The following is a 21,354-nucleotide window of genomic DNA, read 5'->3' as shown; positions in this document are numbered from 1 at the left end:
AGGGGCTCAGAGGTCGTAGAGTGGAATGCCTGGTGGCCCCTGGGAAAGGGGTCCTGCTCCTCTGCCAGAGGTGTTGAAGGTGACCTGTGCTGGCTGTCCCGCGAGGCTGCACAGGCCTGGGCAGCCCCGCCTGCTCGGGCAGCTGGGGCGGCGGGTGCCCTCTGGTGTTCACAGGTGGTATGGCAAGTGTGAACAGATCCAGGACGGGTGTGCACCATGATTGCCATCCCATCCTGAAATCCCAGAAGAGCGTCCTGCTGGTGGGACACTGAGGCAGGCCACTGACTGTGGGTGGGCTGCTCCATCTGAAAAGGCCATGTGGTGTCCCAGGAGCGGACGGCGAGCGGCTGACGAGGGTGACAGTCCCCGCCCCGCCATCCCCGGCTGTCCTGCATGTCCAGGCCACCGGGCTCCTGCGTTGTGTCACTCACCCGAGGCCGATTGCCGGCCAGGTCCCGCCGCTGGGAGCACCCACCTTGTCCGGCCCACGCCCCAGCTCCGGCTTGGAGGGGTGCCGGCCGCCCTCACGGTGGTCACAGGACTTGCGGTAGGCTCACAGTCGGCCACCGACCTGGTGGTGGCCTCGTGCTTGTGTCCTCGTGCCCCTGTGGCCACGGGTCCTGTTCTGGCCTCGCCCACACACCCTTCAAGAGTTTGCTCTGCCAACGTGAACATCAGGCCCAGTGCCCTGAGGCCTGGGCGGTCCTCTCACAGAGCCGCCCGCGGCTCGCTCGGCCCGCTCCACGGCAGGGACTCGGCCAGCACAAGCCCCCACCCCAAGACCCACGTTTGTGACCGTCTCTGGCTGACCACCCACCACGGGTTCTGATGCAGCCCCCACTGGGGTACAGAGCGGAGGGCGCTGCAGCCATTCATGCTGAGTGGACAGGGACTTGCTGTTCCCACACCAGCCTGAGCGTGTAACACACACACACACACACACACACACGCTTCCCTCCAGCTCCCGGTGTGGTGGAGCGGAGCGCGTCTCTGAAGGCAGGGTGGCTCCCAGGTGGCTGGGGCCCTCGGGAGACAGTGGTGGCCGGAGTAGGGAGGCTGAGGTTCTGGGGACACACTGTGGCTGTGGTTGATGACAATGCACTGTCTGGATGGCAGTTGCTAAGGAAGTAGCCCTCACATGTCCTTTCCGGAGAGCTGTGTGGGCAGCGGACTCTTAACTCACGCGGGATGGTCACTGCACCTCGTGTGCTCGCCTGGAGCTCACACGGGACAGTCACTGCATTGCGTGTGTGTGCACAGAGCTCACACAGGACAGTCACTGCATTGCGTGTGTGTGCACAGAGCTCACACAGGACAGTCACTGCATTGCGTGTGTGTGCACAGAGCTCATGAGGGACAGTCACTGCATTGCATGTGTGTGCACAGAGCTCATGAGGGACAGTCACTGCATTGCGTGTGTGTGCACAGAGCTCACACAGGACAGTCACTGCATTGCGTGTGTGTGCACAGAGCTCATGAGGGACAGTCACTGCATTGCGTGTGTGTGCACAGAGCTCATGAGGGACAGTCACTGCATTGCGTGTGTGTGCATGGAGCTCACACAGGACAGTCACTGCATTGCGTGTGTGTGCACAGAGCTCATGAGGGACAGTCACTGCATTGCGTGTGTGTGCATGGAGCTCACACAGGACAGTCACTGCATTGCGTGTGTGTGCATGGAGCTCACACAGGACAGTCACTGCATTGCGTGTGTGTGCACAGAGCTCACACGGGACAGTCACTGCATTGCGTGTGTGTGCACAGAGCTCACACAGGACAGTCACTGCATTGCGTGTGTGTGCACAGAGCTCATGAGGGACAGTCACTGCATTGCGTGTGTGTGCACAGAGCTCACACAGGACAGTCACTGCATTGCGTGTATGTGCATGGAGCTCACACAGGACAGTCACTGCATTGCGTGTATGTGCATGGAGCTCACACAGGACAGTTACTGCATTGCATGCATGTGCACGGAGCTCACACGGGACAGTCACTGCATTGCGTGTGTGTGCACGGAGCTCACACGGGACAGTCACTGCATTGCATGTGTGTGTGCATGGAGCTCACACAGGACAGTCACTGCATTGTGTGTGTGTGCACGGAGCTCACACAGGACAGTCACTGCATTGCATGCATGTGCACGGAGCTCACACAGGACAGTCACTGCATTGTGTGTGTGTGCACGGAGCTCACACGGGACAGTCACTGCATTGCATGTGTGTTCACAGAGCTCATACGGGACAGTCATTGCATTGCATGTGTGTGCACAGAGCTCACGAGGGACAGTCACTGCATTGCGTGTGTGTGCACGGAGCTCACACGGGACAGTCACTGCATTGCATGTGTGTGCACAGAGCTCACGAGGGACAGTCACTGTATTGCATGGGTGTGCACAGAGCTCATGAGGGACAGTCACTGCATTGCATGTGTGTGCACGGAGCTCACACAGAACAGTCACTGCATTGCGTGTGTGTGCATGGAGCTCACACGGGACAGTCACTGCATTGCATGCGTGTGCACAGAGCTCACGAGGGACAGTCACTGCATTGTGTGTGTGTGCACAGAGCTCATGAGGGACAGTCACTGCATTGCGTGTGTGTGCACGGAGCTCACACGGGACAGTCACTGCATTGCATGTGTGTGCACAGAGCTCACGAGGGACAGTCACTGCATTGCGTGTGTGTGCACAGAGCTCACACGGGACAGTCACTGCATTGCGTGTGTGTGCACATAGCTCACGAGGGACAGTCACTGTATTGCATGTGTGTGTGCACAGAGCTCATGAGGGACAGTCACTGCATTGCGTGTGTGTGCACAGAGCTCACACGGGACAGTCACTGCATTGCGTGTGTGTGCATGGAGCTCACACAGGACAGTCACTGCATTGCGTGTGTGTGCACGGAGCTCACACGGGACAGTCACTGCATTGCATTGCATGTGCACGGAGCTCACACAGGATAGTCACTGCATTGCGTGTGTGTGCACAGAGCTCACACGGGACAGTCACTGCATTGTGTGTGTGTGCACAGAGCTCATGAGGGACAGTCACTGCATTGCGTGTGTGTGCACGGAGCTCACACAGGACAGTCACTGCATTGCGTGTGTGTGCATGGAGCTCACACGGGACAGCCACTGCATTGCATGTGTGTGCATGGAGCTCACGAGGGACAGTCACTGCATTGCATGCGTGTGCACAGAGCTCACGAGGGACAGTCACTGCATTGTGTGTGTGTGCACAGAGCTCACACGGGACAGTCACTGCATTGCGTGTGTGTGCACAGAGCTCACGAGGGACAGTCACTGTATTGCATGTGTGTGTGCACGGAGCTCACACGGGACAGTCACTGCATTGCATTGCGTGTGCACGGAGCTCACACAGGACAGTCACTGCATTGCGTGTGTGTGCACAGAGCTCACACAAGAGCATTGCGTGTGTTTGCACGGAGCTCACACGGGACAGTCACTGCATTGCGTGTGTGTGCACAGAGCTCACACGGGACAGTCACTGCATTGCATGTGTGTGCATGGAGCTCACATGGGACAGTCACTGCATTGCGTGTGTGTGCACAGAGCTCACGAGGGACAGTCACTGCATTGCATGTGTGTGCACGGAGCTCACATGGGACAGTCACTGCATTGCATGTGTGTGCACAGAGCTCACATGGGACAGTCACTGCATTGTGTGTGTGTGCACAGAGCTCACATGGGACAGTCACTGCATTGCGTGTGTGTGCACGGAGCTCACATGGGACAGTCACTGCATTGCATGTGTGTGCACAGAGCTCACGAGGGACAGTCACTGTATTGCATGTGTGTGTGCACGGAGCTCACGAGGGACAGTCACTGCATTGCATGTGTGTGTGCACGGAGCTCACATGGGACAGTCACTGCATTGCGTGTGTGTGCACAGAGCTCACGAGGGACAGTCACTGCATTGCATGTGTGTGCACGGAGCTCACATGGGACAGTCACTGCATTGCATGTGTGTGCACAGAGCTCACATGGGACAGTCACTGCATTGTGTGTGTGTGCACAGAGCTCACATGGGACAGTCACTGCATTGCATGTGTGTGCACGGAGCTCACATGGGACAGTCACTGCATTGCATGTGTGTGCACAGAGCTCACGAGGGACAGTCACTGTATTGCATGTGTGTGTGCACGGAGCTCACGAGGGACAGTCACTGCATTGCATGTGTGTGTGCACGGAGCTCACATGGGACAGTCACTGCATTGCGTGTGTGTGCACAGAGCTCACACGGGACAGTCACTGCATTGCGTGTGTGTGCACGGAGCTCACACGAGACAGTCACTACATTGCGTGTGCACAGAGCTCATGCGGGACATTCACTGTACCACTTGTGCACACATGGAAATGGCTCATTGTCTCCTTAAGTTATAGAATAGGGAAAAAAAGGTAATCAACCTCCGTTCCCTTGGGAGGGGAGGAGCATGAGTGAGGCTGAGCCACGCAACTCCACTGGAGGCAGAGGGGCTGAGACCCTGCATGAGGGGAGGGCTGAGACCCTGGGGGAGGGCTGAGACCCTGGGGGAGGGCTGAGACCCTGCATGGGGGAGGGCTGAGACCCTGGGGGAGGGCTAAGGCCCTGCGTGGGGGGAGGGCTGAGGCCCTGGGGGAGGGCTGAGACCCTGGGGGAGGGCTGAGACCCCGGGGGAGGGCTGAGACCCTGCATGGGGGAGGGCTGAGACCCTGGGGAAGGGCTGAGACCCCGAGGGAGGGCTGAGACCCTGGGGGAGAGCTGAGACCCTGGGGGAGGGCTGAGACCCTGCGTGGGGGAGGGCTGAGGCCCTGGGGGAGGGCTGAGACCCCGGGGGAGGGCTGAGACCCTGGGGGAGGGCTGAGGCCCTGGGAGGAGGTGGCTCCAGCATCTGCCAGGAGACTCCTGTGGGTGTGGGCACAGGATGAGGATGTGGCTATCCCTGTGCCCAGCATGGGCAGCAGGTGGTGGAAGGCCGGGGCGGGGCGGGGCAGGCGGCTGTGGTGGAAAGCGGTTCTCAGTGTTAGGAGTAACTCTGGACCGGATGGCCTCGGCTGGGCCCACGTTCATAGCCAGCACGCTGCGGCACCGCGGCCCAGTCACGGCGCAGGAGCTGCTGTTTATCTCAGGGCCCCCACACGCACACCAAATTATGACGACGTGAAAATTCAAATCTTTTGTTTTGCCAGCCCCAGGTGCCCGTCCCATTGGGCTAACAACCTTCCCTGACCTCCCTGCTGCCAACCAGCAGTGCCACCCCGGGCTCCGGGCCGGGCCGGGCCGGTCAGCTTCATCTTACAATGAGGATGGAGAGGAGGGACACTATTAGGTCACTTGCAGGGAAATGGAAGGACCTGGAAAAAATCCTGTTGAGGGCCGGGAAGGTGGCTCAGTGGTAGAGCGCGTGCCTCGCATGCCTGAGGCCCTGGGTTCGATTCCTCAGCACCACATAAGCAGAAAAAGTCAGAAGTGGTACTGTGGCTCAAATGGTAGAGCGCTGGCCTTGAGCTGAAGAGCTGAGGGACAGCGCCCAGGCCCAGAGTTCAGGCCCCACGACCGGACCCCCAAAAATAACTTTTAAAAAGGAAGAAAATATAAAACAAAACCCCATGGGGGGCAGTGGCAGAAACTGCTTCTGGAGAAGGAGCCCCTCCCCCACCAGGGCCCAGCACCGTCCCCAGCCGCGCCGCCTCCCACTCCGATCCAACCCCCCCCCCGGAAGGCACGTGGACCGGACCCCCAACTTCTGGGCTTTCCTTAGGCCTCTGCCCTCCCCCTCCCCTCCTCCCTCCCTCATTGATACTGAGCTCAGGGCTGGCTCCGTCCCCCACCCTGGGGAAGGGAAGCTGCCCTTTCCCCACAGCCAGGAAGCAACCCACCCGCGGCTCTGCTGGGGTCTGGGCTGTCCTTGTTAGAAGTCTTGGGTGACGGAGCCGGGCCAGGCCCAGCGGCTCTGAGTCCTCTCCTTCCCCATGCCGCTCCGCAGAGCCCTGGCCGTGGCGCCGCGCCCCCGGGCAGCACGGGCTCTGCCTGGCCAGCGTCCCAGCGGAACTGCAGCCCCGGCAGCGCCGCGGGGGAGGCCCCGTGTGTGCTGGCCTCTGAGGATCGCCGTTCCTACAGCACAGGCCTCCCACTGCCCAAGACTGGGGGCGCCGTGCGGGGGGCACTTCATCTACAGCCCGCTAGGGGCACAGACATGAGCCATAGGCCTAACTGGACATGGATTTAGGAGCAGGGGCCAAAGGTCTGCGAGGGTAAGGGCTCCCAGTGCGAGATGCCTGCCTGCGGTCAGAGGGTGGCTGGTGGCCGTCCCTGGGGACCGGTCAGGCAGGGCCTTTGTCCCGTGGGAGGCCTGGGTGCCTGGTGACCGCAGGGGCCGTTGAGGGCGGTGGCTTCGGGTACAGGGCAGAGGTGAAGCGGCTGCGTTCATCCTGCTGTGAGGGGCCACGTCACCGGGAAACGGGTGTCAGCCCTCTCAGCAGTGGCCACCCGAAGCCTAACCCGACACACACGCACAGAGGCCCCTGCGGAGTGAGGGAGACGCCACCCCCCTTTGCCCGTGCTCCTCGGCGGTGGCGCCGTGGACGGGCACGTGGACGGGTCTCAGGCAGACCTGGGCCCCTTGGGCAGAGGTGGCGTGGACGGCGGGGACGCAGCGCAGGCTTGAGCTCCTCGCCCAGGGCCGGGCCCGGGCCGCCTGGCCGCCAGCCGGGGGACCGGCTTTGTGTCGTGGGCTCCCACCTGGGACGGAGCCTGGCCCGGCTGGGCACGCTTGCCCAGCGTCCCGCCCCGGGCGGCTGGGCGGCTTGGGTTGTGGAGCTGGGAGGAGGATGAGGAACCCTCTGGGCATGCTTAGCAGGACACCACCGAGGGGAACCCCTTTTCCTCTCTGGACCCTCGGCATCCCTCCTCCACCCCCTCTGCGTCTGCAGCCCTGTTTCCAGACCCACCGCCCCAACCCCCCAACACGTTGTCTTTCCTGCTGGCTGCCGGCTGCACACACGCCTAGAGCTGGACCTGCAAGGGTCAAGGGTCAGTGAGGGAGAACGGGAGGCCACTGGAGGCGACGTGAGAGACACCGGTGCTGCCAGGCGGGCCGGGTCCCCTCCGGACTGGGCGAGCCCCGTGGGCACGTTGCCACAAGTGTCGCAGGGCTTCCGACGAGGGCCTGGTGCTGTCCTGCGCCAGCCCGGCCCTGGGTCCCTGCTTCCCAGCGGCTCATGCCGGCAGCCACGGGTGTCCTGACAGCCAACTGGGACCTCTGTCAGGCTCCCTGGGGCCCCGCCAGGCTGGCCCAGAGAGGGGGACGGCAGCTCTCCTCGCACTGGCCTCCTCAGCTCCAGAGGAAGCGGGCACAGAAAGCCCACTGCAGGCTTCGCCCTCAACCCTGGGCTGCGGACGAGACGCGGCTGCTGCTCAGACCTGCCAGGCTCGGGAGGAAGGCGATGGGGCAGCGGGTGTGGGCCGCGGCGGCCAGGGACATCACCCAGCCTGGACAGGGGCAGGGCCAGGTGAGGAGCCCGGCGGCGGAGGGGTGGAGTGAGGGCTGCAAGACCCGGGGAGACGGGGAGCGGTGGAGCCAGGGCCGGGGAGGGTGGCCTCCTGGGCCAGGGTACTCCTCCACATGGGACTGGACGGGGCTGGGCCCCAGTGCCTGTGGAGGGCTCCCCTCCCTCCTCAGAGCAAGCCCAGAGCAGAAGGCTCTGGCTTAGCGCACAGGCCGTCCAGGCGCTGGTCGGGCTCGTGACTTGGGGCCCAGGATGTGAAGTCTCTGTGCCCCGAAGGGGAGGACACAGGTGACAGACAGCGCGTCCCAGCAGTCACTCATGCTCGAGCGAGTGGACACCTGGGCCAGGCCCCGGGCCCCGGGCGCCCGGAGCCTGGCCCACGACCCTCAAAGGCTCAGATGTTATCATTTCTCAAAAAGCCAACTTCTTTTAAATTATCTCTACAGTGAACAGGGAGAGCAACTCAAGTATCGAAGCGGATCAAAATACAACTTGAATATCATGTGGATCAACAGTGGCTGTGGAGAAGGGGAGGGGGCCGGCGCAGAGCGCCCCTGTGGGGTCAGCTGGATGACAAGGCGCCCGAGCTTCCGTCTGTGTTGTCTGCAGCCCACTCGGTGGTTCAAACCCACGCGGCCCGGCTTTCTTCCCCAGCTGCTCTCGTGGGTGTGTCTGGGGGCGTGGGACTGCCACACTGTGACACCCCTGTCCCGGAGCACTGGCCCTGTGCTGACCCCACCCCCGGCCCATGGCCCCCGGCCCCCAGCAGCCTCTGTCCCTGCTCAGTCTGCACCACGCAGGGCCCCGGGGGTGTTCTGCTTTCTGATTCCATCTAATCACACTCTTTCTGGAGGGGAAGGGTGTTGTTCTGCCTTATGGTTGATTTCCCTTGGTTTTTATTATTATTTTTACTTTTCTCTTGGTACCACATCTAACGAATGGCTTGTTCATTTCCAGACCCTGTGTGTTTGTTTTAAATCTGTGCGTTTGCTCATCAAGCCACCGCTTCATTGACATTGACGGCTTGTGCCGGTTCTTACCACCCTCCCACTCCAAGGGCGCTCTGAGAACCCTTCTCCTCTTCAGCGGATGAACTGGTTGTTTTGGGGAAAGGCCGGGGGTGGAGGTGCCGGGGTCTTGATTTCTTTCCTTTTTTTTTTTTTTAACCTTTTTTTTTTGTTGGTCATGGGGTTTGAACTCAGGGCCTGGCCACTGTGCTGCTCAAGGCTAGCACTCTAGTGCTTTGAGCCACAGCTCTACTTCTGGTTTTCTGGTGGTTAATTGGAGATAAGAGTCTTAGGAGGACTGGGAATGTGGTTTAGTGGTAGAGTGCTTGTCTAGCATGCATGAATGAAGCCCTGGGTTCGATTCCTCAGTACCACATATACAGCAAAAAACAAAAACAAAAAGAGTCTCAGGAACTTTCCTGCTCAGGCTGGCTTCTGATCCTCAGATCTCAGCCTCCTGAGATCTAGGATTGCAGGTACGATCCTTGGATCTCAGCCTCCTGAGTAGCTGGGACTACAGGTGTGAGCCATCGTTGCCTGGCTTGTGGCCCTGATTTTCTGCAGATGGGGTTGGCACCCTGACCCATCTCACTCAGGTGTCGGCATCTGTCTTCAGGCGTTTGAGGGTGCCTGAGGGTGCCCCGGCCATCACCTCCCCCCCAGAGGCTGCAGAGGTCTTCCTGTGTCCCCAACATGGGAACCGGCTGGCAGCTGTGGGATTTCTCCCGAGTTTGGTAATTGTGTTTTTATAGGGAGTCTGCAAAAAGACACTCAAGTTAAATCTTGGAATCAGGAAGCGGAGCAGAGCCGGTGCAGAGGCTACAGGAACGGAGAGAGAATGGAGCCTCACCAATGCCTGCTGTAGACACAGAACAACCCGACCCCGCCAGGCGGGAGCTGAGGAAGGATCACAGTTTGAGCCCCCCCCCCCCCCCCCCCCGGCAGAAAAGTTCACAAGACTCTACCTTGAAAATAACCAGAAAAACAAACAACAACAAAAAAGCAGGACTGGAGTCCTACAAATTGTGAGGCCCTGCCTCAGTGCAAACCCTAATACCTCAAACTCCCCCACAAAAACGTTAGGTGGCAAGAAAAATGAATTATACATTCAAATACCTACCAAGGAAGTGGGGAAGAAAGGGGAGGTGGGGAGCGGCCCCGCTTGCATATTGGGTTAGGAAAAAGTGACACTGAGCATTCTTGATGCAGGTGTGAGGTTGAGCTCCCTAGTAGTAAATGTGAAAGTGAACTAGTTCACACATCTTAGAGCTAAAAAGCAGTGGAACAAAGTTGTAAGACTAATGTCAGTATCATCAGCGCTCACATATAGACCAGAAACATGCAAGTAGAACCTGAAATGTAAAAATCTTAACACGTACAACAGCACCTCCTAAAAAAAGAACTTAGGTATAAACCTAGCAAATTATATTCATGAAATTCTAATTAAAGAAAATCTACAAAGTTTCTGGATGAGAGTTTTAGGAGATTTAATATACCTGACTATGACTTGTTTTATGACTCAAGAAGGTGGGCAGTTTTGAATCTGCTGACCTTAATCCTAACTGTACTGCAGGTAAATTAAAAGTGCTCAGGCCTGTAATCCTGGCTACTCAGGAAGCTGAGATCTGAGGATCCTGGCTCAAAGCCAGCCTGCACAGGAAAGTCCATGAGATTCCTATCTCCAATTACTGCCCCCCCCCAAAAAAAAGCCATAAGTGGAAGTGTGGCTTAAGTGGTAGAGTACTAGCCTTGAACAAAAAGGCTCAGACAGCTGGGTGCCGGTGCTCACACCTATAATCCTAGCTACTCGCAGGCTGAGATCTGAGGATCAGTGTTCAAAGACAGCCCAGGCAGGAAAAGTCTGTGAGATTCTTATCCCCAATAAACCACTAGAAAGCTGGAAGTGGTGCTGTGGCTCAAGTGGTAGAGCGCTTGCCTTGAGCTGAAGAGCACAGGGACAGCGCCCAGGCCCTGAGTTCAAGCCCCATGACTGACAAAAAAAAGCTCAGAGACAGTGATCAGACCCTGAGTTCAAGCCCAGGACTGCTACATACACACAACGTTTGGGACATTTGAAATTACCTTTTTGGTGAACTCTGTGTCATGATGTCATATATTTTATCACATTGTTCAAAGTCAGCTTAGGACCATTAGCAACGCTGAGGTGGGTAATGTGTTATTCTGGGAAGAACGTGAAGCTGGGGGGAGACGTGGGAGAGTGGCAGTTGGTCCTCAGGAGCGGATCTCAGATGTTGCTGCTGCTGGGTCCCTTGGGGCCCTCCTGTGTTCCTCCCCATCGCGGAGCCCTGCCCTGCCCACCCAGCCCCCCTTCCTGAGGAAAAGCGTATACCAAACACAAGTCCTCAGGTCCCATCCTGCCCCCTCTGTGGCACTGCCCCCCCCATGGCCAGTGGCCTCATAGGACCCAGACCATAGCCTGGCAAACGCCACCCCAGGGACAGTGGGTCTTCTGTTCAGAGAGAGGGAGCCCGGTGAGGTGATTCCCCCAGCAGGAGGGGGGCGGGCCTGTGGGGCCACCCAGTCTCTGAGCAGTGTGGAGGGGACAGCGAGGACCCCTCTGTGGGCACTCCCTTGCCCGGGCATCTTGGGCGGAGGGGCCAGTGCGGAGGGAAGAGTGGGTGAGGGGCGGACCGCAGCTGTGGTGTCTCCCGTTCCTCCGGCTTTGCCAGGCCCCGGCGGCCTCCGGCTCAGCGCCCCCTGGAGAGAACCCGGGGCATCCTGGCAGGAATAGAAGTGGACAGCAGCTGGAGAGGGCAGGAGATGCCAGTGGGCAGAGGCACAGGCTGAGGGTCTTTACCACAGGGTTCTGGCGACGCTCAGGGCCACTGGCAGCGGGAGCCCCCCGGGCAGGGCGCCGAGTCCCAGCGCGGCGTTGCAGAGTGGCAGGGAGCAGCACCGCCTGGTGATCCTGCCCTGCAGGTAGGTGGCCACGTTCCACTGGAACACACTGTTGGAGTTGGGGCACTGCAGAGCGCAGCGCTTGCTTAGGAGAACTCGGATCCTTGATCCTGCGGGAGTCAGGAGACAGCGGCTGGCCCCCAGTCCCCAGCGAGAGGGCGCGGTGCCAGGGCCTTTCTTGGATCATTCCCAGGGAAACGGGAAGTGGAGGACAGCCCGCATTTCATGAATGGATCTCTTAAGTGAATCATGCCGCAACCGGGCCCTGGGACATGGGGCCTCGGGGAGGAGGCCGTGTGCTGGGCTGGCCTGGCCCAGGGGCGGGCATGGCCCCAGGGAGCCAGACGGTCCAGCAATCGCCAGCTGCCATGTGTTCCCACAGGTCACCTGGGCACAGGGACAGCTTGTGTTATTCCCATGGGGGTAGTTGCCTTCCTAGTGCTCCATGTCCTCCCCTCTGTCCCCCCCCCCCCGCTGGGGTTCTGAACCAAGCAGGGACCTGAGCCGGAGCGGCCAGGCGGTGGACTCACGGGAGAAGATGGTCACCTCGTTGGAGACGCAGACCTGCTGGCCCTCCTGGCACTTGGTGGGGTGGCACTGGTTCTTGCTTTGGGCTTTGAAGCACTGGAAGCAGCTCAGATTACTGGCGTGGGAGGTGCTGCGGGGCACCAGGTGGACAGCCTGCGGGACCAGAGGGCCGGGGCCCCCCGTGCACCCCCTGCCTGGTGCCTCTGCAGAGCCCACCAGCTCTGCGGACACCAGGGACACCCAGACCGCCAGCACCAGCCCCTCCATGGTGTGGGCTGGCCCAGGCCGGCCACCAGGCTGCGCGCTCTCGCCCCGCCCACGGCCCTCACCACGCCCTGGGGGAGGGGCTCGGGGAAGGGCTGGTCCCCAGGGCTGCCTGGGCAGGCCTGGGCTGGCCTCCTCCTGGCACCTGCTGTGCCATAGGTCCAAGCGGCAGGGCACGGCTCCCAGTCCAGCTTCAGATCCTGACTCAGGGCCCAGGACACGCAGGACGCCCCTAGACTACCCCAGGACAGCCCTGAACACCCCAGGACAGACCAGGCCAGGCCAAGACAGCCCAGGACAACTCAGCACGACTCCAGGATGCCCCCAGGACAGCCCAGAACAGCCCCGGGACAGCAGAGGCTGCCCTGACCCAGAACACGCTCAGGACGGTCCTGGACAGGGCGGGGCCTGCAGGCTGTGACCAGACCAATTGGGCCGGACTGGGGAAGCGCCGGGTGGGGGCGGAGCCTCTAGCGGGGCCTGCGGGATGGGCGGGCACCGGGGCGTGGCCTGTGGGTGGGCGGGCCCTACGAGGTGGGCGGGCCCTGCAGGCGGGCGGGGCCTCCGGATGGGCGGGGCCTGCGGGTGGGCGGGGCCTGCGGGTGGGCGGGGCCGGAGGCCCGGGGCGCGCCGGGGCGTCGGGCTAGGGACGCGGTGGTCTGGAGGCCGCTTCTCTCCCGAGGGCGACCCGGGAGGCGGCGAGGCGCGGAGACGCGGGGACTCCCCGCACCAGTACCGCCCGGCCGGCCCGGAGGACCTCCCCTCCTCCCCTAGCCGGCCTCCCCGGCCCGGCCCGCCCCGGCCGGCGGGGGTCGCTCGCTCTCGGTCGTTTTTGGCGCTGGCCCGGGGCCGGGCGCTGCCCGGGTTTCTCTGCTCACGACGAGCGCTTCCGCTTCCGCCGCAGCTGCGCTTCCAGCTTTAACCGATGAATGACCGGTGGGAGCCAGGGCTTCCGGCCCGGGCCGGCTCTGAGCCGCGATCCTCCGGATCTCAGCCTCCCGAGCCCTAGGATGACGGCGGGAGCCGCCGCGCCGAGGGACGCAGTCCGCGAGACCGAGGCGGGAACAGCTCCCGTGTGTGCCTTGGGCCGAGCGCTGAGTTCCCGGCGCCCAGGCGGGGCCTTCCCAGGCTCCTCGCAGATCCCGGGTGGGGTGCGCCCCCAGGACAAGGGGCGTCGCTCCTGCTACTGCGCAGTGAAAGGCTGGAGTCTAAGGGACGGCGGGGAGAGGAGGGGAGAGGCGGGGGGGAGGGGAGGGGGGGAGAGGAGGGGAGGGGGGAGGAGGGGAGAGGCGGGGAGGGAGGGGAGGGGGGAGGAGGGGAGAGGCGGGGAGAGGGGGGAGAGGCGGGGAGGGAGGGGAGGGGGGGAGGAGGGGAGAGGCGGGGAGAGGGGGGAGAGGCTGGGAGGGAGGGGAGGGGGAGAGAGGCGGGGAGATGGGGGGAGAGGAGGAGAGAGGCGGGGAGAGGAGGGGAGAGGCGGGGAGGGAGGGGAGGGGAGAGAGGCGGGGGGAGGGGGAGAGAGGCGGGGAGAGGGGGGGAGAGGCTGGGAGGGAGGGGAGGGGAGAGGCGGGGAGAGGGGGAGAGGCTGGGAGGGAGGGGAGGGGGAGAGAGGCGGGGAGATGGGGGAGAGGGGAGAGAGGCGGGGAGAGGGGGGGAGAGGAGGGGAGAGGCCGGGAGAGGGGGGGAGAGGGGGGAGAGGCGGGGAGAGGGGGGAGAGGCGGGGAGAGGGGGGAGAGGAGGGAGAGGCGGGGAGAGGAGGGGAGAGGGGGGGAGAGGAGGGGAGAGGGGGGAGAGGCTGGGAGGGGGGGGAGGGGGAGAGAGGCGGGGAGATGGGGGAGAGGAGGAGAGAGGAGGGGAGATGGGGGGAGAGGGGGGAGAGGCTGGGAGGGAGGGGAGAGGGGAGAGAGGCGGGGAGATGGGGGGAGAGGAGGGGAGAGAGGCGGGGAGAGGGGAGAGGAGGGGAGAGGAGGGAAGAGGGGCCGGCGGACGCTGCTGCCCTTCGTGGTGCAACTCGCCCGAATAAAGAAGAGGGCGCCGGCTCTTCCTTCTCAGGCTGGCGTTTGCGCTCTCCATTTCCGAGTTCCCCTTCCTCATTTCCATGCCTCATCATCTGTCGTGCCTCAGTTTCCCCTGTGACGCACTCAGGAGCTGCCTCTCACCAGGGCTTTGTTTTGGGAGGTCCTGGGATGGGAACTCAGGTTCCACCAGGCAGCCACATTGTTCAGATGGGGTCTGGACGCGTGCCCTAGCCAGTCCGGACTGAGATCCTCCTGTGCAAACATCCTGAGATGCCGGCATATTCCACCAGACCCCGCTGCTGCATTGCGAACTTCTGGCCCAGGCTGGCCTAGAACCTTGGTCCTCCTGGTAGTAACTGGGGTGTGTGAGACCCTGCCTGGCTTCTCTAGGCTTTGTGCTGCTGTGTCCTGTGGTCTCGGGTGAATTTTACATCCAGGTCTGAGATATATCTGAGCTACTGTGGTGATGAGCAGAAGCATGGGCCTAGACTTGTTCTGGTTTTGTTCCTGTGGTTTCCAGTGAAGGGAGCTTCAGGATTTTGTTGTGGTTTCCCTAGAAGGCAGATTTGGTACTGAGGAAGGAAGACTGGCTGTTCTCCGCCCTCAGCCTCTGGTGTCACCTGCGTTACCCTCAGCCTCGGGCTGGGAGTCCAGGCTCCCCGCCCCGCCCCGCCTCCACCGCCCAGCAATGGCTTCCGCCTGCTTTCCCACCACCTTCTTCCTCGGATGAGTCTCAGAACGTGCAGTAATAGCAAAGGTTATCATCCACAGTAAAGTTCACATAGAAAGGCGCACTCCCAGGTGAAAGTGGGGGGCTGGGGGCGGCGGCTGAGGCCCTGCCCAGGCCGGTCCATCGCAGTGAGTGACTCGGACAGTCAGCCGGTGTGGAGGAGCCCGTGGGGCCCCTCGACCTGCCCCACGGGTGGGAATTTACAATCCAGTGAGATAAAGGTAATGATGGAAACCACACGACCTTAACCAAATCGGACTGGAGCTTGGACGGGGTTGCACTCCAGAGCCAGGCTGCCCTGGGAGCTGGGGGTCACGAGGAGTATTTCACAACCAGGATGAGGCATCCAGGCCGCAGCTGCGTGAGGAGAGGTTTAGCCTGGGGCGCAGGAGCCAGGAGGTGAGGGGTGAGGGGTGAGGGACGGGCTTCTCTGCCCCCGGGAAGCCCCGCCCAACCAACTCAGGCTTCTCCATTCCTGGACCTCTACCCAGCCAGCGCTGCCCTGAGCGGCGCATCACAGTGCCTCAGTGGGTTTGTGCGTCCAAGCGGACAGACCAGCGCCCTGAGTGCGCTGTGCAAACTCGCCGTTAGAGGAGAGCAGCCTCCCGTGCAGCCACCTGACGCCACTGACCACTGAGCCCACAGACCACTGAGCGGGGGCTGGGAGGGAGGGACACAGGGAGGGAGGGCTCAGAGAGGAGGCCTGAGATATTACCCTGCATCAACCAGCATTTGCTAGGCGGTGTGCAAGCTCTTGCTTTGTTAATGCATTAAGTTTCATTTGTTGTAATTTGATGCTTCAATTTTAATGTTTTACCTTTTTGCGGTTTTGGCGCTGGACTTTGAACTCAGGGCCCTCTTGCGAGGTGAGCGTCTGCCCTGTCTGCCTGCCACTTTGCTTTAGTTTTCTTCAGGTTTTGCCCAGGGCTGTCCTCCAACAGCCGTCCTGCCTGTGGCCTCTCCCCAGCTGGGTCCCGGCGGGGCCCCGCTCAGCTTGTGGCTGGGATGGGCCCTCACTGACTTGCTGCCCTGCTCATCTCCAGCAAGACCCTCCCAACCCCTGCGCTCTCCGTAGCTGACGGTGAGTCTTTTTAAATAACACTTAGCTTAAAGCACAAACAAAATATAGGTAAGGCACCACACACACACACACACACACACACACACACTTTTAAGATGGCTCTGGGGTTTGAACTCAGGGCCTCAGGATTGCTAGACAAATGCTCTACCTCTTGAGTCACACCCAGGCCCTTTTTGGTTTAGTTTGTTTTCAGATGTGGTTTCATACATTGGCCTATCTGGCCCAGTCCCCACAGTCTTCCTATCTCTACAATCCTCCTATCACGGCCCTGCAGTAACTGGGATTATAGATATGCACTACCATGCCCCGTCCAACATATGTGTATATATATATATATATATATATCATGTATAAATATCAACCATATATATAAATATACACATATGTATGTTTTATTTTTTGCTGAGCTTGTAATGTAGTTCAGTGGTGGAGTGTTCCTGAGTTTGCGCTCCACCATGGTTTAAAAAGGACAGAAATAGGAAAAAAAAGACAAAACAAAACATCAAAAACCCTTCATATCCTTATTCTAGAAGGCTCTTCCTAATTTTTTTTTGTTGGTGGTTGTGGTAGGGCTTGAACTCTGGGCCTGGGCGCTGTCCCCAGCTCTTCAGCTCCAGGCGAGCGCTCCTTGAGCCACCGCACAACTTCTGGTTTTCTGGTGGTTTGTTGGAGATAGGAGTCTCACAGACTTTCCTGCCCAGGCTGGCTTTGAACCTCGATCCTCAGATCTCAGCCTCCTGAGTAGCTAGGATGACAGGCGTGAGCCACCCGCGCCCGGCAAGACTTTTTAACTTTTTTTTTTTTTTTTTTTTTTTTGGTCGGGGCTTTTGTGGGGCTTGAACTCTGGGCCTGGACACTGTTCAGCTCTTCCGCTCAAGGCGAGTGCTCTACCACTGGAGCAATGGCACCACTTCAGTTAAAACTTAAAACACAACACACAGAGCCTGAGCCGCTGCGGGCCGCATCCGCAGGTCCACCTCCTCCCCAGGGACGCCCTGTGCCTGGCCTGGGTGACTCGGGGCCAGCTCAGCACCTGCCTGCGGCTGCTGGACTCTCTTCTCTTCCTTTTTCCCTAGTCCTGAGGCTTGAACTCAGGCAGGGCGCTGTCCCTGAGATTTTTTTTCTTGCTTAAGGCTAGTACTCTACCATGTGAACCACAGCTCTACTTCCAAATTTTTAATGGTTTCTTGGAGATAAGAGTCTCAAGACTTTCCTGTCTATGTTGGCTTTGAACTGCGATCCTCACATCTCAGCCTCCCGAGTAGCTAGGATGACAGGTGTGAGACACTGGCATCTGGCTCAGTTACTGCTTAATAAATATCAGGAGTGCAACTCTGGAGTAAGATAAAAGTGCATCTGGTGCGGACATAAACCAGCAGCACTGTCAAGTGCTATTGCTGGACCGGGTGCCGCTTTCTTAAGCGGTGGGCAGCGTGGCTGACTTGTGTATCCCAGCATCACAGTGATGGATGTGTGGTGCTGTGACCTTAGGACCACAGTGACTCAGTGGGTGTCTGTCAGGATGTCCCAGCTCCTAGGCCTCGAGGGAGCAGCTAGGGGTCCGCCCTCTGCCCTCGGCCCTCCACCATAGCTCTGGTGCGGGCAGTGACCCCCTGTGACATCACAGGTGGTTTCTGTTGACAAGCCAGGGGTGGGCCAGGTGCTGGCGATTCTTCCTGAGTGCCTTCCCCGTTCTTCTTGTCTTTTGTGTTAGTAGGCTAACCAGGGGCTGATGGGGCTCTCCTCTCATTCCGCTCTGGACTTGGCTGAGCCTCTTGTGTCGGAGACTTGAGGGTCCCTACAGACTTCAGCACAACCTGCCTTGCTATGGTTTTCTCCCAGTGAGACAAATTCGCAGCCTGGGCAGCAAAACGTGAAGTAGACGTCACCAAGAGGAAATTCAGGAGCGTCAGCAAAGGGGTGACACTGCTCAAAAACAAACGTGCTCTTTACCTGAGATGTGATGGTAACCCTCTGGACACCACCTTTATAATAACAATAAAAATTTAAAAAATTCAGGAGGCAATGAGCACATGGAAAGATGCTCAGGGTCTCCAATCATCAGAAAACATCGTTACCCCCAGGAGACACCTGCCACCATCAAAGTCTGCTTGATGCTCACCTTGAGCTGAAGAGCACAGGGACCGCGCCCAAGCCCAGAGTTCAAGCCCCACAAACAGCAAAAAAAAAACAAACCACCCCCAAACAAGAAACAAAGTCTGCTGGAAGGGTAGTAACTGACTGCAGTGCTGAGGGGGCGTGGAGATGCAGCCAGTCGGACAAGTTTGTGGACAAAGACTCAGACAGAGGCAAAAAAGAGCTCCTTCTTCAGCATGAATTTTAGTGTATACAGAAGGAATATATGTGGAGGCAGGTGCTGATGCTCAGTAGCTGTAATCCCAGCTCCTCAGGAGGCTGAGATCTGAGGATTAAGGTTCAAAGCCAGCCCTGACAGGAAATTCTCTGGCATTTTTATCTCCAATTAGCCAGCAAAAAGCCAAAAGTGGTGTGGCTCCAGTGGTAGAGCTCTAACCTTGAGCAAAAACGGCTAAGCAAGAGCAGGAGGCCCTTGGTTCAAGTCCCAGGACTGGAATGTGTGTGACCCGTGCTGGAGTGCACACACACACCAAACAAACCAACAAATAGAAAAAGAAGGAACTCGGGGATGGAGACACAGCCGAGCGGCGGCGGTCCACCGGAGGCCGTGGAGTTTGTGAACGTGTTGAGTGGGCATATCCCACCGTGTGGTGTCATCCCCAGGTGTGACCATGGTGATCTGACCCAGGACCCTCATGTTTGGTGACGTAGGATGTGGACAATCAGAGCCAGGCACCTAGAAGGGTCCCTAAAATAAACTGCTTGAAGAAACTGGGTCCCAGGAATCTCAGATGGGGAGGTGTGGATTTCCAGTGCCTTCCTGTGCCCTGTCCCCTCCTGCCACCCACCAGAGCGTTCCTGGGTGCCAGCACCGGGGCAGGCCCTCCAGCCCTCTCTGTCCTCTGACCTGCCCCTGAGGGCCAGCGGTGCCCAGCTGCTCAGCCTGCCTCTCCCAAAGGAGCGGAAATCCCCACAACAGACACTGTGGGCCCAGGAGAAAGGGACCCTACCTAGCCTCTGGCCCCAGGGGCCAGCTGCCTGGAGGAGGTGTTGGGAGCGACTGGGCGGGGCCGTGGGGCTCTGGGCGGGGCCTGGGTGGGGCCTGGGCGGGGCCATCGCTCGATCTAGGCCCAGCTCCTGTGCTCCTCTGCTCCATCCTCACTTGCCGCTGCTGGCCAGCCAGAGGACCTGAGGACAGGTGGGGCAGCCGGGGCCGGCCGTGGGCTCTGCTGCGTGGGGTGGGGACAGGATGGGGGCTCGGGAAGGCGCTCCTCCTCTGGGGAGCTGGCAGGGCCTGGGCCGGCCCTGGAGGGGATGTCGGCTCACACCCAGGCCCAGCTTTGTCTGTGCACCCCTCAGCCTAGGTGAGCAGTTCCCCCGCCATGGCGCCCTTTGTGATCATCCTGCTGGCTGCCCTACTGTGTGCAGAGAGAGGTGAGCTGGGGAGGAAACCCGGCCAGAGAGCTCGGGGTGAACTGGGCAGCTGGCCCCTGGGGTCAGCTGAGGGCCGGGCAGGGGAGGGGGCACAAGCCTCTGCCCAGCAGCCCCACCGCCTCTCCCTCGCTCACCCAGGCAAGCCCTGACCCCTCTCCTGGGCTGGGTGGTGGACAGGGCAGGACCCAGCCAGTGTGTCTGGATGGCCTGGCCCCTGCCCAGGCCCCGGGGGGAGGTGACCGGCAGGAGGGCCTCTGGCCTGGCCTTCTGGCCTCCCAGTCTGGTGGGAATGGGGTCGTGTACGGGGAGGGCCTGGGGGGGCCCTGCCTCACGGCCTCGGCCTCTCCCAGCTCAGAGTCTGCAGTGTTACCAGTGTGTGGGTGCCACCCAGGACAGCACGTGCAAGCCGTCCACCTGCCCCTTCCCCAATGGGGTCTGTGTCACCCAGGAAGTGGGGATGGCTATGGGTGAGTCCTGGGGTTGTGCTGGGAGGTAGGGCAGGGTGCGTCTGGGGTCACCTGGAGGAATGACTCCAGTTCTCTGGAGTCTAGGGGCTTCTGGGGTCCCTGCCCCTCATCCTGCCATCGGGGTCCAGCCCCCCACAGCCTACCCCCCTCACCAGGCTGGGGTGGGCTGGCTTGGGAAGAGCTGGAGCAGACTGCCCGCGGTCCTGTGCCCTGGCTGACCTCCCTGTCCCTCGTGGCCCTGTCTGCGGCTTGGCCAGGCTCTGTCTCTCCCCGTGGGCATGGGTGCAGAGACTCTCAGGCCTGGGACGCCAGGCTGTGCCTGCCTTGGGTCCTGGGGTCACACCTCCTCCCTTTCTTTTACAGGGTCTAGGAAAGTGAAGAACAAGTTCTGCCTCCCTACTTGTCCGAAGGGGAAGAACATGTCCATCAAGAATATACCACTCATAGGCAAAATGATCCACTCAAAGACATCTTGTTGCAGCGAGGATCTGTGCAACTTGGGGGTTCCAGTGCAGGTCAGCACCTGGATGCTGGCAGGGGTGCTCCTGCTGGGCCTGGGGGTGGTGCGCCTCGGCTTCTGGCTGTGATCACCCTTCCTCCTCTCCCTCACAGCCCTCTTCTTTCCCAGTGGGTTGCCCGCCTTACAAGGAATTCTGCAGTGATGTGCGGCCCCAAGGCTGAGTGTTAAGTATCAGTTAGCCTTGAGGGAGGGGGTGAGGCAAAGGAGACCAAAGATGGAGCCGTCATAAGGTCTCTGAGAGAGCACACTGCAGGGAGATGCCTTCAGAGCCTGTCAGGCGGGGAATGGCACAAGATGAGTTATGTTTGTTTTTCCATTTGTGCCAGTACTGGGGCTTGAACCCAGGGTCTGGGAGCTAGCTGTCTGTCACTCAAGGTTGGCTCTCTACTACTTGAACCACAGCTCCATTTCCTGCTTTTTGGTGGACTTTCCTGCCTGGGCTGGCTTTGAACTGTGATGGTCAGATCAGCAGGTCTCAGTGTCCTGAGTAGCTGGGATTATGGGAGTGCTCGGCACTAAATGTACCTAATTTATATAACTTATGCAACCCCTCTGTACAGCACCTTTATAAGAACAATAAAAAATAAAAATATATAAAATGAAATCTTGTTTATTGAAGCATGAATTTTGTTGTTGTTATTGTGGTTGGCGGTGCTGTTTGGTTTTGGGGGGAGGGCAGAAGGGGGAGGATGGATAAATCCGGTTATAGTGCTCTGCAGACACTGTGTGGAAAACAGCCTGTGTGACCCATATGGGGGGGGTGGGGGGGCTGGGGGGGAAGAGGAA

The 21,354-nt window shown here is 59.9% G+C and overlaps 2 protein-coding genes across 7 annotated transcripts; one reads left to right on the top strand and one right to left on the bottom strand.

Annotated features, from left to right (window-relative positions):
* Positions 1 to 9,504: 9,504 nt before the first annotated feature.
* On the bottom strand, positions 9,505 to 12,587 carry LOC138806360 (lymphocyte antigen 6L-like). Of its 2 annotated transcripts, none has more exons than XM_069991849.1 (3): positions 11,963 to 12,587; positions 11,332 to 11,542; positions 9,505 to 11,231 (listed from the first exon to the last, which is right to left on the bottom strand). In XM_069991849.1, exons 1-3 carry the CDS (start codon positions 12,225 to 12,227, stop codon positions 11,222 to 11,224), a joined length of 486 nt encoding a protein of 161 aa, XP_069847950.1. In that variant the 5' UTR covers positions 12,228 to 12,587; the 3' UTR covers positions 9,505 to 11,221. The 2 variants fall into 2 exon arrangements, with proteins under 2 accessions (XP_069847950.1, XP_069847949.1); XM_069991848.1 differs by having other exon boundaries at positions 9,506 to 11,252.
* Positions 12,588 to 15,343: 2,756 nt separating this feature from the next.
* On the top strand, positions 15,344 to 21,134 carry LOC138806051 (lymphocyte antigen 6A-2/6E-1-like). Of its 5 annotated transcripts, XM_069991523.1 has the most exons (6): positions 15,344 to 15,368; positions 15,874 to 16,050; positions 17,765 to 18,810; positions 19,507 to 19,581; positions 19,932 to 20,048; positions 20,412 to 21,134. In XM_069991523.1, exons 4-6 carry the CDS (start codon positions 19,530 to 19,532, stop codon positions 20,633 to 20,635), a joined length of 393 nt encoding a protein of 130 aa, XP_069847624.1. In that variant the 5' UTR covers positions 15,344 to 15,368; positions 15,874 to 16,050; positions 17,765 to 18,810; positions 19,507 to 19,529; the 3' UTR covers positions 20,636 to 21,134. The 5 variants fall into 5 exon arrangements, with proteins under 5 accessions (XP_069847624.1, XP_069847625.1, XP_069847623.1 ...); XM_069991524.1 differs by lacking the exon at positions 15,344 to 15,368 and having other exon boundaries at positions 15,663 to 16,050; positions 17,768 to 18,810; XM_069991522.1 differs by lacking the exon at positions 15,344 to 15,368 and having other exon boundaries at positions 15,663 to 16,050.
* Positions 21,135 to 21,354: the final 220 nt, after the last annotated feature.

The sequence above is a fragment of the Dipodomys merriami genome, unplaced genomic scaffold (assembly GCF_024711535.1).
Source record: "Dipodomys merriami isolate MVZ:Mamm:240054 unplaced genomic scaffold, mDipMer1.0.p SCAF_4, whole genome shotgun sequence".
NCBI lineage: Eukaryota > Metazoa > Chordata > Mammalia > Rodentia > Heteromyidae > Dipodomys > Dipodomys merriami.
This window is presented reverse-complemented; position numbering and strand designations above follow the sequence as displayed.